Raw genomic sequence first — 17,238 nt, forward strand, 5'->3', positions numbered from 1 at the left:
GTGTCGGTGGAACAGCAGTTGTAGTAGGTGTTGATGGCGTTTCTGTTCCTGTGGGAGGTGGTGTTTCTGTAGATGGTGTTTCAGTAGTAACAGCAGTAGTAATTCCAGGTGCTGTTGGTGTCGGTGGAACAGCAGTTGTTGTAGCTGTTGATGGCGTTTCTGTTCCTGTGGGAGGTGGTGTTTCTGTAGATGGTGTTTGAGCAGTAACAGCAGTAGTAGAAATTTGTGGTGTTGATGGTGTCGGTGGAACAGCAGTTGTTGTAACCGTTGATGGCGTTTCTGTTCCTGTGGGAGATAGTGTTTCTGTAGCTGGTGTTTGAGCAGTAACAGCAGTAGTAGAAATTTGTGGTGTTGATGGTGTCGGTGGAACAGCAGTTGTTGTAACTGTTGATGGTGTTTCTGTTCCTGAGGGAGGTGGTGTTTCTGTAGATGGTGTTTGAGCAGTAACAGCAGTAGTAGAAATTTGTGGTGTTGATGGTGTCGGTGGAACAGCAGTTGTAGTAGCTGTTGATGGCGTTTCTGTTCCTGTGGGAGGTGGTGTTTCTGTAGATGGTGTTTCAGTAGTAACAGCAGTAGTAATTCCAGGTGCTGTTGGTGTCGGTGGAACAGCAGTTGTAGTAGCTGTTGATGGCGTTTCTGTTCCTGTGGGAGGTGGTGTTTCTGTAGATGGTGTTTCAGTAGTAACAGCAGTAGTAATTCCAGGTGCTGTTGGTGTCGGTGGAACAGCAGTTGTAGTAGCTGTTGATGGCGTTTCTGTTCCTGTGGGAGGTGGTGTTTCTGTAGATGGTGTTTGAGCAGTAACAGCAGTAGTAGAAATTTGTGGCGTTGATGGTGTCGGTGGAACAGCAGTTGTTGTAACTGTTGATGGTGTTTCTGTTCCTGAGGGAGGTGGTGTTTCTGTAGATGGTGTTTGAGCAGTAACAGCAGTAGTAGAAATTTGTGGTGTTGATGGTGTCGGTGGAACAGCAATTGTTGTAACTGTTGATGGTGTTTCTGTTCCTGTGGGAGGTGGTGTTTCTGTAGATGGTGTTTGAGCAGTAACAGCAGTAGTAGAAATTTGTGGTGTTGATGGTGTCGGTGGAACAGCAGTTGTTGTAACTGTTGATGGCGTTTCAGTTCCTGAGGGAGGTGGTGTTTCTGTAGATGGTGTTTGAGCAGTAACAGCAGTTGTAAAAATTTGTGGTGTTGATGGTGTCGGTGGGACAGCAGTTGTTGTAACTGTTGATGGCGTTTCTGTTCCTGAGGGAGGTGGTGTTTCTGTAGATGGTGTTTGAGCAGTAACAGCAGTAGTAGAAATTTGTGGTGTTGACGGTGTCGGTGGAACAGCAGTTGTTGTAACTGTTGACGGCGTTTCTGTTCCTGTGGGAGGTAGTGTCTCTGTAGATGGTGTTTGAGCAGTAACAGCAGTAGTAGAAATTTGTGGTGTTGATGGTGTCGGTGGAACAGCAGTTGTTGTAACTGTTGATGGCGTTTCTGTTCCTGAGGGAGGTGGTGTTTCTGTAGATGGTGTTTGAGCAGTAACAGCAGTAGTAGAAATGTGTGGTGTTGACGGTGTCGGTGGAACAGCAGTTGTTGTAACCGTTGATGGCGTTTCTGTTCCTGTGGGAGATAGTGTTTCCGTAGCTGGTGTTTGAGCAGTAACAGCAGTAGTAGAAATTTGTGGTGTTGATGGTGTCGGTGGAACCGCAGTTGTTGTAACTGTTGATGGCGTTTCTGTTCCTGTGGGAGGTGGTGTTTCTGTAGATGGTGTTTGAGCAGTAACAGCAGTAGTAGAAATTTGTGGTGTTGATGGTGTCGGTGGAACAGCAGTTGTTGTAACTGTTGATGGCGTTTCAGTTCCTGAGGGAGGTGGTGTTTCTGTAGATGGTGTTTGAGCAGTAACAGCAGTAGTAGAAATTTGTGGTGTTGACGGTGTCGGTGGAACAGCAGTTGTTGTAACTGTTGACGGCGTTTCTGTTCCTGTGGGAGGTAGTGTCTCTGTAGATGGTGTTTGAGCAGTAACAGCAGTAGTAGAAATTTGTGGTGTTGATGGTGTCGGTGGAACAGCAGTTGTTGTAACTGTTGATGGTGTTTCTGTTCCTGAGGGAGGTGGTGTTTCTGTAGATGGTGTTTGAGCAGTAACAGCAGTAGTAGAAATTTGTGGTGTTGATGGTGTCGGTGGAACAGCAGTTGTAGTAGCTGTTGATGGCGTTTCTGTTCCTGTGGGAGGTGGTGTTTCTGTAGATGGTGTTTCAGTAGTAACAGCAGTAGTAATTCCAGGTGCTGTTGGTGTCGGTGGAACAGCAGTTGTAGTAGCTGTTGATGGCGTTTCTGTTCCTGTGGGAGGTGGTGTTTCTGTAGATGGTGTTTCAGTAGTAACAGCAGTAGTAATTCCAGGTGCTGTTGGTGTCGGTGGAACAGCAGTTGTAGTAGCTGTTGATGGCGTTTCTGTTCCTGTGGGAGGTGATGTTTCTGTAGATGGTGTTTGAGCAGTAACAGCAGTAGTAGAAATTTGTGGCGTTGATGGTGTCGGTGGAACAGCAGTTGTTGTAACTGTTGATGGCGTTTCTGTTCCTGAGGGAGGTGGTGTTTCTGTAGATGGTGTTTGAGCAGTAACAGCAGTAGTAGAAATTTGTGGTGTTGACGGTGTCGGTGGAACAGCAGTTGTTGTAACTGTTGACGGCGTTTCTGTTCCTGTGGGAGGTAGTGTCTCTGTAGATGGTGTTTGAGCAGTAACAGCAGTAGTAGAAATTTGTGGTGTTGATGGTGTCGGTGGAACAGCAGTTGTAGTAGCTGTTGATGGCGTTTCTGTTCCTGTGGGAGGTGGTGTTTCTGTAGATGGTGTTTCAGTAGTAACAGCAGTAGTAATTCCAGGTGCTGTTGGTGTCGGTGGAACAGCAGTTGTAGTAGCTGTTGATGGCGTTTCTGTTCCTGTGGGAGGTGGTGTTTCTGTAGATGGTGTTTGAGCAGTAACAGCAGTAGTAGAAATTTGTGGCGTTGATGGTGTCAGTGGAATAGCAGTTGTTGTAACTGTTGATGGCGTTTCTGTTCCTGAGGGAGGTGGTGTTTCTGTAGATGGTGTTTGAGCAGTAACAGCAGTAGTAGAAATTTGTGGTGTTGATGGTGTCGGTGGAACCGCAGTTGTTGTAACTGTTGATGGCGTTTCTGTTCCTGTGGGAGGTGGTGTTTCTGTAGATGGTGTTTGAGCAGTAACAGCAGTAGTAGAAATTTGTGGTGTTGATGGTGTCGGTGGAACAGCAGTTGTTGTAACTGTTGATGGCGTTTCAGTTCCTGAGGGAGGTGGTGTTTCTGTAGATGGTGTTTGAGCAGTAACAGCAGTTGTAAAAATTTGTGGTGTTGATGGTGTCGGTGGGACAGCAGTTGTTGTAACTGTTGATGGCGTTTCTGTTCCTGAGGGAGGTGGTGTTTCTGTAGATGGTGTTTGAGCAGTAACAGCAGTAGTAGAAATTTGTGGTGTTGACGGTGTCGGTGGAACAGCAGTTGTTGTAACTGTTGACGGCGTTTCTGTTCCTGTGGGAGGTAGTGTCTCTGTAGATGGTGTTTGAGCAGTAACAGCAGTAGTAGAAATTTGTGGTGTTGATGGTGTCGGTGGAACAGCAGTTGTTGTAACTGTTGATGGCGTTTCTGTTCCTGAGGGAGGTGGTGTTTCTGTAGATGGTGTTTGAGCAGTAACAGCAGTAGTAGAAATGTGTGGTGTTGACGGTGTCGGTGGAACAGCAGTTGTTGTAACTGTTGATGGCGTTTCTGTTCCTGAGGGAGGTGGTGTTTCTGTAGATGGTGTTTGAGCAGTAACAGCAGTAGTAGAAATTTGTGGTGTTGATGGTGTTGGTGGAACAGCAGTTGTTGTAACTGTTGATGGCGTTTCTGTTCCTGAGGGAGGTGGTGTTTCTGTAGATGATGTTTCAGTAGTAACAGCAGTAGTAATTGCAGGTGATGTAGGTGTTGGTGGAACAGCAGTTGTTGTAACTGTTGATGGCGTTTCTGTTCCTGTGGGAAGTGGTGTTTCTGTAGATGGTGTTTGAGCAGTAACAGCAGTAGTAGAAATTTGTGGTGTTGATGGTGTCGGTGGAACAGCAGTTGTTGTAACTGTTGATGGCGTTTCTGTTCCTGTGGGAGGTGGTGTTTCTGTAGATGGTGTTTGAGCAGTAACAGCAGTAGTAGAAATTTGTGGTGTTGATGGTGTCGGTGGAACAGCAGTTGTTGTAACTGTTGATGGTGTTTCTGTTCCTGAGGGAGGTGGTGTTTCTGTAGATGGTGTTTGAGCAGTAACAGCAGTAGTAGAAATTTGTGGTGTTGATGGTGTCGGTGGAACAGCAGTTGTAGTAGCTGTTGATGGCGTTTCTGTTCCTGTGGGAGGTGGTGTTTCTGTAGATGGTGTTTCAGTAGTAACAGCAGTAGTAATTCCAGGTGCTGTTGGTGTCGGTGGAACAGCAGTTGTAGTAGCTGTTGATGGCGTTTCTGTTCCTGTGGGAGGTGGTGTTTCTGTAGATGGTGTTTCAGTAGTAACAGCAGTAGTAATTCCAGGTGCTGTTGGTGTCGGTGGAACAGCAGTTGTAGTAGCTGTTGATGGCGTTTCTGTTCCTGTGGGAGGTGATGTTTCTGTAGATGGTGTTTGAGCAGTAACAGCAGTAGTAGAAATTTGTGGCGTTGATGGTGTCGGTGGAACAGCAGTTGTTGTAACTGTTGATGGCGTTTCTGTTCCTGAGGGAGGTGGTGTTTCTGTAGATGGTGTTTGAGCAGTAACAGCAGTAGTAGAAATTTGTGGTGTTGATGGTGTCGGTGGAACAGCAATTGTTGTAACTGTTGATGGTGTTTCTGTTCCTGTGGGAGGTGGTGTTTCTGTAGATGGTGTTTGAGCAGTAACAGCAGTAGTAGAAATTTGTGGTGTTGATGGTGTCGGTGGAACAGCAGTTGTTGTAACTGTTGATGGCGTTTCAGTTCCTGAGGGAGGTGGTGTTTCTGTAGATGGTGTTTGAGCAGTAACAGCAGTTGTAAAAATTTGTGGTGTTGATGGTGTCGGTGGGACAGCAGTTGTTGTAACTGTTGATGGCGTTTCTGTTCCTGAGGGAGGTGGTGTTTCTGTAGATGGTGTTTGAGCAGTAACAGCAGTAGTAGAAATTTGTGGTGTTGACGGTGTCGGTGGAACAGCAGTTGTTGTAACTGTTGATGGCGTTTCTGTTCCTGTGGGAGGTAGTGTCTCTGTAGATGGTGTTTGAGCAGTAACAGCAGTAGTAGAAATTTGTGGTGTTGATGGTGTCGGTAGAACAGCAGTTGTTGTAACTGTTGATGGCGTTTCTGTTCCTGAGGGAGGTGGTGTTTCTGTAGATGGTGTTTGAGCAGTAACAGCAGTAGTAGAAATGTGTGGTGTTGACGGTGTCGGTGGAACAGCAGTTGTTGTAACTGTTGATGGCGTTTCTGTTCCTGAGGGAGGTGGTGTTTCTGTAGATGGTGTTTGAGCAGTAACAGCAGTAGTAGAAATTTGTGGTGTTGATGGTGTTGGTGGAACAGCAGTTGTTGTAACTGTTGATGGCGTTTCTGTTCCTGAGGGAGGTGGTGTTTCTGTAGATGATGTTTCAGTAGTAACAGCAGTAGTAATTGCAGGTGATGTAGGTGTTGGTGGAACAGCAGTTGTTGTAACTGTTGATGGCGTTTCTGTTCCTGTGGGAGGTGGTGTTTCTGTAGATGGTGTTTGAGCAGTAACAGCAGTAGTAGAAATTTGTGGTGTCGGTGGAACAGCAGTTGTTGTAACTGTTGATGGCGTTTCTGTTCCTGTGGGAGGTGGTGTTTCTGTAGATGGTGTTTGAGCAGTAACAGCAGTAGTATACATTTGTGGTGATGATGGTGTCGGTGGAACAGCAGTTGTTGTAACTGTTGATGGCGTTTCTGTTCCTGTGGGAGGTAGTGTTTCTGTAGCTGGTGTTTGAGCAGTAACAGCAGTAGTAGAAATTTGTGGTGTTGATGGTGTCGGTGGAACAGCAGTTGTTGTATCTGTTGATGGTGTTTCTGTTCCTGAGGGAGGTGGTGTTTCTGTAGATGGTGTTTGAGCAGTAACAGCAGTAGTAGAAATTTGTGGTGTTGATGGTGTCGGTGGAACAGGAGTTGTTGTAACTGTTGATGGTGTTTCTGTTCCTGAGGGAGGTGGTGTTTCTGTAGATGATGTTTCAGTAGTAACAGCAGTAGTAATTGCAGGTGATGTAGGTGTTGGTGGAAGAGCAGTTGTAGTAGCTGTTGATGGCGTTTCTGTTCCTGTTGGAGGTAGTGTTTCTGTAGATGGTGTTTGAGCAGTAACAGCAGTAGTAGAAATTTGTGGTGTTGATGGTGTCGGTGGAACAGCAGTTGTTGTAACTGTTGATGGCGTTTCTGTTCCTGAGGGAGGTGGTGTTTCTGTAGATGATGTTTCAGTAGTAACAGCAGTAGTAATTGCAGGTGATGTAGGTGTTGGTGGAAGAGCAGTTGTAGTAGCTGTTGATGGCGTTTCTGTTCCTGTGGGAGGTGGTGTTTCTGTAGATGGTGTTTGAGCAGTAACAGCAGTAGTAGAAATTTGTGGTGTTGATGGTGTCGGTGGAACAGCAGTTGTTGTAACTGTTGATGGTGTTTCTGTTCCTGTGGGAGGTAGTGTTTCTGTAGCTGGTGTTTGAACAGTAACAGCAGTAGTAGAAATTTGTGGTGTTGATGGTGTCGGTGGAACAGCAGTTGTTGTAACTGTTGATGGCATTTCTGTTCCTGAGGGAGGTGGTGTTTCTGTAGATGGTGTTTGAGCAGTAACAGCAGTAGTAGAAATTTGTGGTGTTGATGGTGTCGGTGGAACAGCAGTTGTTGTAACTGTTGATGGTGTTTCTGTTCCTGTGGGAGGTAGTGTTTCTGTAGCTGGTGTTTGAGCAGTAACAGCTGTAGTAGAAATTTGTGGTGTTGATGGTGTCGGTGGAACAGCAGTTGTTGTAACTGTTGATGGCGTTTCTGTTCCTGAGGGAGGTGGTGTTTCTGTAGATGGTGTTTCAGTAGTAACAGCAGTAGTAATTCCAGGTGCTGTTGGTGTCAGTGGAACAGCAGTTGTTGTAGCTGTTGATGGCATTTCTGTTCCTGTGGGAGGTGGTGTTTCTGTAGATGGTGTTAGAGCAGTAACAGCAGTAGTAGAAATTTTTGGTGTTGACGGTGTCGGTGGAACAGCAGTTGTAGTAGCTGTTGATGGCGTTTCTGTTCCTGTGGGAGGTGGTGTTTCTGTAGATGGTGTTTGAGCAGTAACAGCAGTAGTAGAAATTGGTGGTGTTGATGGTGTCAGTGGAACAGCAGTCGTTGTAACTTTTGATGGCGTTTCTGTTCCTGAGGGAGGTGGTGTTTCTGTAGATGGTGTTTCAGTAGTAACAGCAGTAGTAGAAATTTGTGGTGCTGTTGGTGTCGGTGGAACAGCAGTTGTAGTAGCTGTTGATGGCGTTTCTGTTCCTGTGGGAGGTGGTGTTTCTGTAGATGGTGTTTCAGTAGTAACAGCAGTAGTAATTCCAGGTGCTGTTGGTGTCGGTGGAACAGCAGTTGTTGTAGCTGTTGATGGCGTTTCTGTTCCTTTGGGAGGTGGAGCTTCTGTCAATGGTGTTGCAGCAGTAACTGATGAAGTAGAAGTTTCTGTTGACATAGATGTCAATATAGCAAAAGTTGAAGTAGCTGTTGATGGCATTTTTGGTGTTGTTAGTGTTACTGTAGTAGGTGTTGAAGTGAAAGTCTTGGTGGTCGGTATTGTAATTGTTGTTTTAGTAGTTTGTGGTGGAGTTGTAAAAGTGAATGGTGTAGTTATTTTCATGCAATTTGTAATAGTTCTTATTATCATGCCATTAGATCCACATATAGCAGTGAAACATGTTCCATTCCCATCTGTGGTATCGTACACCACTTCTCCAGTAGTATATATCTTCCCATCATAGGTACACAGAGAAACACATTCTGCCTCTGTAACACATTTCCTGGTGTCCTCCCGCAAAAATGGTCTGTCTGAAGGGCATTGAGGAAAACACCCTAGGAGTATAATAAAAGGCCAAATGGAATAAACAAGATACACACATTTCTATTGACTCAATGTTTCTTTACTCTAGGAAAAAAATATTCATACTAATGACAAATATATTATTTCACTCATAATTTTGCAGTTACTCTAATTTATTAATTCATATTAATTAATGATCATATTAATTCATACCCTCTAGGAGAGGAATTTGATTAGAGCAGGTTCCTAATGGGTTTCTGCAAGTTTTCATGCAAGTCGATCCACAGGTTTTGTAGTGCCACTCACATTCACCTTGAGGGTTGTTGTAGTACTCACAGAATAAAGCTGCAAGAACAACCAATTCAGTCAGCATTATGACAATATTTATAGAAGTAATAGTATTAATGGGAGTTCTGAATGCAATAAACACAATTTCTAACAGTATTGGGACTTACGACAAATGCTTGGGCTCCTCCATGCTACACAAGCTCCTTTTTTACGGCATTCAGCAGCATAAGCTGCCACTGCAGTACAGAAACAATCACAGTCACCTCCGCTGTCACATGCACAGGTGTCCCTTACACAGGCATCATAGTATGGGCCAGAGTCCACCTAGAGACAGGAAAGTCAGTAGAACATTTAGGGTAACCAGTTTTGTGTGCTATGCTAAATTGTAAAATGGTAAGATTTTTTTTTTCAGGCGTGGAACCAACAAAGGCTGACCATTTAAACAAAGTCAAGAAGATCAACAACTTTCTGAATACACAAAATTTATAATTGTACATACACGTGAATGGCAGTCTGTAAAGACAGGGCTTGTGATGATGCTGCATTGTTTGATAGCCCAGGCACTCCGATGTGGATTTTTTTCACATGGGTTCATCAAGTTACTCATTTCTGGGCAGCTGGGATTCACCTTCCAACTATTCCCAAATGCCACTGCATCAGTGACCTCTTCTCCATCATGCTTTACAAAGTCATTGTTCGCATTACCATCAAAGTTTCCACACAGTCCACACACCTTGCCCTGTCATAAAGATTGTATGTTAAGGTAAGAGAATGAACAGGAAAGTGTAAAAGATGAATGTGTGTTTGTGAATGTAGGGGTAATGCTTACCTTAAATTTAGGATGGAGTTGGAGCATCAGACTTGTTTTATTGTCCCAGATTAAGTTCAAAAGATCTTTGACCTCTATGACATTGTATATCCCAGCAGTATGGATTTGATATTGGTATTCAGTGCCATTGCTTTCAACAACTTTAATCCCATTCTCCTCGGATAAAATCATCTTGTATCTCTGCAGGATTTAAGAAGTCAGTGGAATAAAGTTACCCATAAACAGCATAAATAACTGGATATATTATTCTCTTTCATGATTTTACGATGACATCAAGAACAAAAATGAAACTGTAAAATGTAGTACAATGTCTGCTTAAATTGTATTATTATATTATGCATTTTATACTCAGCTGATTTTGAGCTATGAAATAACCTCACCCCAAAAAAGAGATTGATGGACTTGGAGCAAATGGTGCTGCTGCTGCCACAGGGAATGTTCTCTGTGACCAGGCGTAAAGAATATGGACTCTGGTCTTTATTGCAGTAATCCTAGAGGGGTTGCACAAATGAATTGTGTGTCAGGTCAGAATTGGACTTTTTTTTCCCTCTTAAATTAGGCAAGTTGATGAAAAACATACATGGGCTAAGATGTGTTCACAGTCTCCGTGGAAAGAAAATGTCCTGCCATCAAAAGTCATGAAATGACCATCGCCATAAATAGTGCAGCTGCCGTAACACTCTTTATCTGTACAATTCCACATCCCGTTTATGCATGTGCTGAAAAATAGACAGTAATTGACAGATTAACCATTGAATGAATTGTGGTTATCACCTATTTTCTTTCTTTTCGTTCATTTTCAGCAAGAATTTAAAGGAGTAATCTTGTAATGATTTGAAAATAAATTATTGTTTTGGGCAAACAAAAATTAGCACACACGTGGTGATGGTATAGCTGTAATATTCTCCTCTACTTCTATCAGTGCCAACTCACCAGGTGTTACAGTCCTCTTGAACTTGCTCTCCAGGTAAATAGGTGAGTCCGTTATGGACACAGGTGCAGTTTTTCCTCTCCACACACCCACCTTTGCCATCAGCTAGAAGGTCATCTGGACACATACACCCTGATACACACCCTGTGCTCACCTATAGGCAAAACAAATCAGGAAGGTCCAGCAGTGTTAACCCTCCTTTTTTCATAGCTCTGCTTTTACAAATCCGTTTGTGGCAACCAAAAATATGTAAACTTTTTAGAAATGTCAGTTATGCTGTCCCAATCAAAACTCACGCAATTGTTTAGGTCTTGGTTTTGACATGTCCTTTGACATTCTGTTCCTTTTTTTCCAGGTTCATAATTTGAGCATTTGAAGAAGACCATCGGAGCCACACAGTCTACAAACACAACAGGCACATAGATGGGAAACTTCATCATACCAGTGATAACTTGACTAGTGGAATTGCAGAATTAAGTTGCAACTTACCTTCTGGACTGGAACAATGCAATTTGCCAAGGTTACAGGTGCTGTAATATGACAAAATTGTACAAATCAGTAATTACTAATGGTCATCAAGAGTTATCATTCATAATCTGTCAACAATTCATTGGGTATGAAATGAGGAACTCATATACCATGCTTCACCATCTATGTAGGATACTCCTGATTGCTCTATGACCTTGTCACCTTTGTAACAAGGACACTGGTCAGCATGTACACATTTGTCTTCTTCATTAAGGTATGTTCCCTCAGAACAGACACAGCCGTCTACAGGTGTGAAGGACCCTTGGCAGGTGTTATCTTGTCCACTGAGAGAACGGCAGGTGCTTCCACAGCTGGTCACTCCGTAAGAGTACTTCATGTATTCTGAACACTCGGATACTTAGCACAGATAAACACATTTTTATTATTATTCATTGCAAATCAACAGAATGTGATTTAAATACATGAATTATATAGAACTGTACAAACGTAATGTTCTCACCACAGGATTCTGAATCCATCCAGCCCTGGAGAATGACTCCTTTGGCAGCACATGCATGGACATAAGTGGACACGGCTGCACACATACACTTCCTAATATCTGAACACTTGCATGTGTCATAGACGCACCACTGCAAAGGATGAAACCCAGATGCAATTATATGTCATTCATATATGCAGTTAATTTCAAAAGAGAAAACTGCAAAAACACGCACTTTGTAGTAAATCTTGGGACATATTTCTGAATGACATTGGGAGAAGGTGCCATTTGGGTTTGTGAGACGGGAACACCAGTCTTTAGCAAATTTCCCTGAGTGGAAAGAATAAAGGCTTGACATAGTTCCGTAATATTTGCATCATAAATTATTGCATATATTATTATTTCTTAATGTTTGTAAAACTGTGTATACCTGTGTCCACACTCAGACTACATGGGTTGTCAAAAGTGTTTTCAAGATCTGGACAGCTATATGGGTTTTTCTTCCAAAAGTTGACAAAAGTTATTGGTGTGCCCTCTATGATGCCTGATTCTGTTTTAAAGTCGTCTGTTTGGACATCATTATAGTTTCCACATAAACCTGAAATAAGCAATGTGTAGAATTAAAAGTAGTGAACGATTTATACAATGCCTCTAATTCTTTCACTATACTGATACATTTTTAAAATGTTCTTGCACCTTGGTTCTTGTTCTTGTATATGTTTTAATATATGTTTTAACCATTGGCCAATTTATAATATTTTAGTTTTATAAAATGACTATTTTCGCTCCTTTTCTACCTTCTTGTAACAAAAATGGATTCTAATCACATATTTTTGACAACTTACCACTCATTTTCCCTTTCTCTTCAGTGCTGGCTACAATATACAACTGCATGACTGGAGCCAACTGGATCTCTAGACGAAGACTCTTCATATCAGCAATAATGAAGGAGGAAGAGGGCTTGAAGATGCTCACAAGACCTGGGACAACAAAATAGGTGGTTAGGATACAAAACTAGTCAACAATGACTTTTGTTAATGCTAACATACATAAAGGATATCTGCATTTGAAAAATAGAGCCTTGGGTTTTTCAGAGAAATAGGCCTACATGTAATTATGTTTAATTTTATGTTGAACATGCTTATGATAGAGTAATTCCCCATTTTGGACAACCCACCTTCGGTAACAGGAAGCTTAAATGGGCTGTTTGCATTCAGTGTCACAACTCCACTGGAGGAAAAACTAATCTGTTTTATATTCAAACCAACAAGAAGAAAACAAAATTATGTCTTGTAATTGCATCTTGAAGGATTTTTTTAGTATAAAAGTAGTGAAGTATGCATTATGTTCTGTGCTGAAAGCAAGTGTGCCATTCTGAACATAGCCACACTATTATTCACACTATTGTTCTCCCAGAAAAAAATATTTTGGTTATTTAGAATATGAAATAATTAAAAAAAGGAAAAATAAACCTTGTACTTACAGTGGTCCCCGAGATGACAAGGGTCACTGAATTTAGACATGTGTCTGTTCGGGTCGGATCACACTTTGCCAGATTTCCCACGACAGCAATATCACTGTCATTAGAGTGCTGGAATAAAAAAAGGACTGTAAAAACCTCCAAATTATATATAATGGTTATCTATAAACTTTCATGTCCGTACTTTTCTGGTTGTTATATAAACCTTGTGAATAAAAGTACAAGTGAAGACTTTCATTGATCTCGCCCTGACAGAAAATATCTGTGGATCATCTGATATCCTGACAGACCTTAGTGAGGATGTAGTCACAGTTCCCGCTGAAGGTGAAGCTCTTTCCATCATAAGTGGTGACGTGAGACCCTCCCACAACAGAGCAGATTCCGGGACATTCCCAGTATGTACAGTTCCAGTGTCCCGCGGCACACACACTGACACAGAATGCTTCAGTGTTAGCATGAGGAAATGTATGAAGGAATTTAAATGTGACTAAAATATTTCAATTCAAATGTTACCATTTTTTACAAGCTTGTTGGTAAGACTCTCCTGACTGATATACTGTGTCATCGTGATCACATGGGCACTGGTTCACAGGAACACAGCCACTCTGGCCAATGTCGTCTTCCACGGTGCCTTTACAAAAAGAAGGCATGATACCATTTATTTTGGGAAAGAAAAAAAAACTGTTGCAAGCACATCTCTTGATATTGTGTGAAATTACCTTCAGGGCAGAAACAGCCGTCCACACAGTGTTCTTTACACATTAGACCTGCGTTTGGATCTTTGCAGGTGTTCTTGCACGGACTTCCACACTCCAGATATTGCATGTTTAGAGGACATGACTTTGCTGCTCCACAGAATAAGACAGTTGATATATCAAATACACCAAACAGTATCAGGACTGTATGCTGGACACATACATTTAGTCAAATGTATTCAAACTAGTAGTGTATGTAAATTGGGTTTTATATCACAGCATATAACTATTATTTATTTATTTTTAATCATACCCATACATTCTGAAAATTCTAATATCCAGTTAAATCCGGAGCTGCAAATGGAGTGGTGGTAATGGCATTTTATTCCCACTGATTTTTTTAATTTTCTAATAATCTTCCAGAAATGATACTCACGGCAGAGCTGCTCTGTCCTCCATGTTCCTGGTTTTCCTCCAGCATGTGTGCACTGTCGTGAAATCTCCGTGAGTGTGTTGCAGAGACAGTCGTAATTGCCGTAACATTGACACAGGTCATTCACACAGGCTTCTTCAAATGAAACCATGTCCATCACACGGTAACAGTCGCTAAACCCTGGACTGCTGAGATACTCAAGGCAAACACTTGCCTGTTAAAAAGAGATAATTGAAAGCAATGTTTCAACTGGCCAATGAGGTAAAACTAATATATATATATATATTCATATATATATATATATATATATATGAATATACCAGATACCAGATTTACCAATATACCAGATACCAGATTTTTGGCTGATATATATATATATATATATATATATATATATATATATATATATATATCAGCCAAAAATCTGGTAAAATGATTATAAAACTCCTGATTTGTCTCACACCTGGTCGCACTGATCCCTGGGTGGAAGTATAACACCCTCGCAGGATTCAGTTGGTGTGGACACCTTCCATGTGGCCGGACCTGAGAGGGATTTAGCTGGTTAATGTCATACTATTACTATGTAGCCTATGTACAGCGATCAGGTTTGTCTGGCAATCAAAATAATCTGTAAAGCAAACGTTTTTCTAGGTAATTTAGTCAAAACAACATGTTTACCGTTTTCAGAAATATCATCACTCTTGTTGCCGTTGTAGTTTCCACAGAGTCCACAGGTCTGACCTCGGTACTTCTCTGCAAGTTCAATCTAGGGAACATCATATTATTACATAAGATAATAAGCATCAAGCAATATGAGCATCAAAGATCGGTTTCAGCAACTTGTTTCCAATTAATCAATGTTTTTGGACTAATTAGTTCAATTAATGGTTCAATTGCTCACTCAAAAAGACAGTCACTTGTCGCCACCTACTACATTGCAGCACCAAACTACACTGTAAAAAAATTCTAACCCTCCCAAATCAAAAATTTCAAGTGACCGATAACATCTAAATTTTTCAATTGGCCCAAGTGAAATTCTTGTTGCAATAGTCTGTTAACATTGGCTCAATGAGAAATAATACGTCAGACTAATTGAAAAATTTACATGTTATTTTTGACTTGGGGATGTAATTTTTTTTTACAGTGTAGAGTTAATATTAGGAAGTTATTTCACAACCTTCATTATTTACCTTGGGGACCTTAATAGTGAGTATGGACCTGGCAAAACCTGTTGGTTCACTGTGCGTTATGTTTTGTAGAACTGATATCCTGTTGGATGTTTAACTTTCCTATAGTCTTGCTTATTGTGTGCAAACAAATAGCTTTAAAGTGTGTGTGTGGGATTTCATTATAGGGTTGATTCATCTTGACTCATTCTGAAGAAGAACCTGCACGCTTTGCTTTGTTTTTCTTTACTGCTATCAACAGATTTCATCAAATCAGTTTTACAGTTTTCATTTGAACACATATTTGGCTCATTATCTCACATATTCATCACACATATTGTATTACAGTAAAGGTATTTACTCAGCAAGATAATAATGTTAAATCATACCAATATAGAGTTGTCCTCTTCCCAAAAGACAGTCAATCCATATTTGGAGATCTTAATACTTGTTGGACTTCCTTCGATTTTAAGTCCATTCTGATTGATTGGAACAGACACGCTACAAGAAAAAGTGTAAGAAGCTTCAGTTAAACATATCTGTATATAAGTAATTATAGAAGATTTATGTGCTGTCTGGACACTGTTCTTCACCATTTTTAATCAGCATATTCAGAGTTGTCTCTTAATGAATATGAGTTTATGAAAGCTGCACATTGCAGTAGTTACTCATCTAAAAACAAGTAAATATCAACTCACGCTTGATCGTCCATAGTGATGTCGCCATCAGTGATTTTGATGACCGTCCCTTCCAGCTTTATTGTGACTGTGCTAAAAGTGATAGTGTCATTTACAGTCTCTCTTTGCATTTGGATGTTAAAGTCAGAAGTTGTGCTGTCACACATCACCGCCAGAACGTAGTTGCACGTGTCTGGCACTTGAAAGAAATTACCATCAAATGTCTTGAAGTGGAAATTTCCCCATGTACTGCAGATCGTGGACTGATGATCAGGATTCGGTTCAGCTGAATCAAGAGAGAAAGTTTATTATAATAATTGTATAAATGTAAAACTCTTTGGTAAATACTTTCAGTGAGCAAAAATTCACAATTTAGTTTCCTAAAGTGTAAAAACTGTACATGCTTTAAATGATGTTTTTAATACCTTCTGTTTGCATCACAGTCGTCATAGCGGTGAACACTAAATATAAAAGACAAAAAAATGAAAACTTGTCATATTTTATTAAAATGTATTAAAACATCTTCCTTCTCATTCTAAGACTGATACAATGTCACACTAGCTGCATTTCCATTACCCTTCAAATTGTGCAAATTGAAAATACGCCCAACAGAAACACATCAATTTAGCAACCATATATCGCAAAAAAAGTTTCGTCGCCATGATTTTTGGAATGACTGGAACGACAAATCTATAATGCAAATCAGCTTGCTGTTGCAAATGCCTCATTATGGGGGCAATTGTTACACATGGTTACACTTTATTGTTACAGTGTAAACTTTTTTGTGATTGATGATAAATTTAAACCTACATAATTCTTGAATATAGTTGTATTTACTTTTCAAAGTTTTAAGGTATACTTGTTATGGATTGTGACATCTATTAACAAATTTGTGACATTTCAAATCTTTGCAATCAGTATGTCTCATATAATACATACATGTGAAGACAATTCAATATTTACCATTTGTTGATACTGGCAGCCAGGTAAAGTCCATAGGATCATACATATTGTTCCCATAATCTTCAGGGATGTCTTTAAGCATAGAAAGGCAGAGGTTTGTACAATGATACATATTGTTTTGTTTTTTTCTTGTTTTTTCAGTTGTAGTCTGTTACCTGCTTGTATGGACTGCAGCCCGACCAATAAGACGACCCATCTCAGCATCCACATCTGGGACATCCTCACAGTCCCTGTGGAGACAAGATCCATCCTCAAGAGCTAATGTGAGCTGTCTGTCAGCACTTGTCCTTTTATAGTGAATTTTAGTGTTCTTTAGAAGAGTGTAATTCGAGTTTTGAAGGTGGAACCCGACATCTGTATTAGCACAGGATTCTAAATGTAAATGTTCTAAATATCCTAACTATGTTTGAGACTAAACAAGGTCTATGCAAATCTTGGTGGTGAGAAACACTTTTTGTCACTGACAAAACTGCATGTATCTCCATCAGCTCAAACTAAACAAGGAAGTGAGTGTTGACAGTGGGGGTACAACTATTTTCTAGAGAAGTTGCACAGTAAACTATTTAACAAATATATGTTTATCTACTAAATATTGCTGGTTCTGGGTTAGCAGGAAAAATCGATTTGCATTTACTGTAATATATTTTACATACATTATTTATTATTAAAGTATTATTATTTAAGGCAGTATTTAGTCTATTTTTGCAATAGTTTTCGCAATCTTTTTACAATAGTTCAGAGTCAAAGCAAGACAAACCATTGCGCTTTTTGACCACTGTTAGTGATAAGTGATACAAACAGTGAAAAGTCCCAAAGTTGTTGGACTGTTTATCAGCA

At 40.8% G+C, this 17,238-nt stretch overlaps 1 protein-coding gene across 1 annotated transcript; it reads right to left on the minus strand.

Annotated features, from left to right (window-relative positions):
- Window positions 1-1,832: 1,832 nt before the first annotated feature.
- On the minus strand, window positions 1,833-16,650 carry LOC311071015 (mucin-2-like; the record flags this gene model as incomplete). The annotated part of the gene is made up of 29 exons (XM_084095227.1): window positions 1,833-2,097; window positions 5,880-6,246; window positions 6,584-6,981; window positions 7,431-8,004; window positions 8,186-8,317; window positions 8,428-8,584; window positions 8,760-8,999; window positions 9,090-9,269; window positions 9,470-9,580; window positions 9,670-9,808; window positions 10,023-10,174; window positions 10,317-10,420; window positions 10,510-10,550; window positions 10,659-10,905; window positions 11,009-11,138; window positions 11,223-11,317; window positions 11,418-11,585; window positions 11,833-11,967; window positions 12,165-12,234; window positions 12,471-12,578; window positions 12,758-12,896; window positions 12,981-13,098; window positions 13,187-13,312; window positions 13,599-13,809; window positions 14,059-14,138; window positions 14,274-14,361; window positions 15,151-15,262; window positions 15,460-15,724; window positions 16,557-16,650. 29 exons carry the CDS (start codon window positions 16,648-16,650, stop codon window positions 1,833-1,835), a joined length of 5,046 nt encoding a protein of 1,681 aa, XP_083951353.1.
- Between the last annotated feature and the right edge of the window lie 588 nt (window positions 16,651-17,238).

Source organism: Abramis brama (assembly GCF_963993115.1).
Source record: "Abramis brama genome assembly, chromosome: 20".
Classification (NCBI taxonomy): Eukaryota; Metazoa; Chordata; class Actinopteri; order Cypriniformes; family Leuciscidae; genus Abramis; species Abramis brama.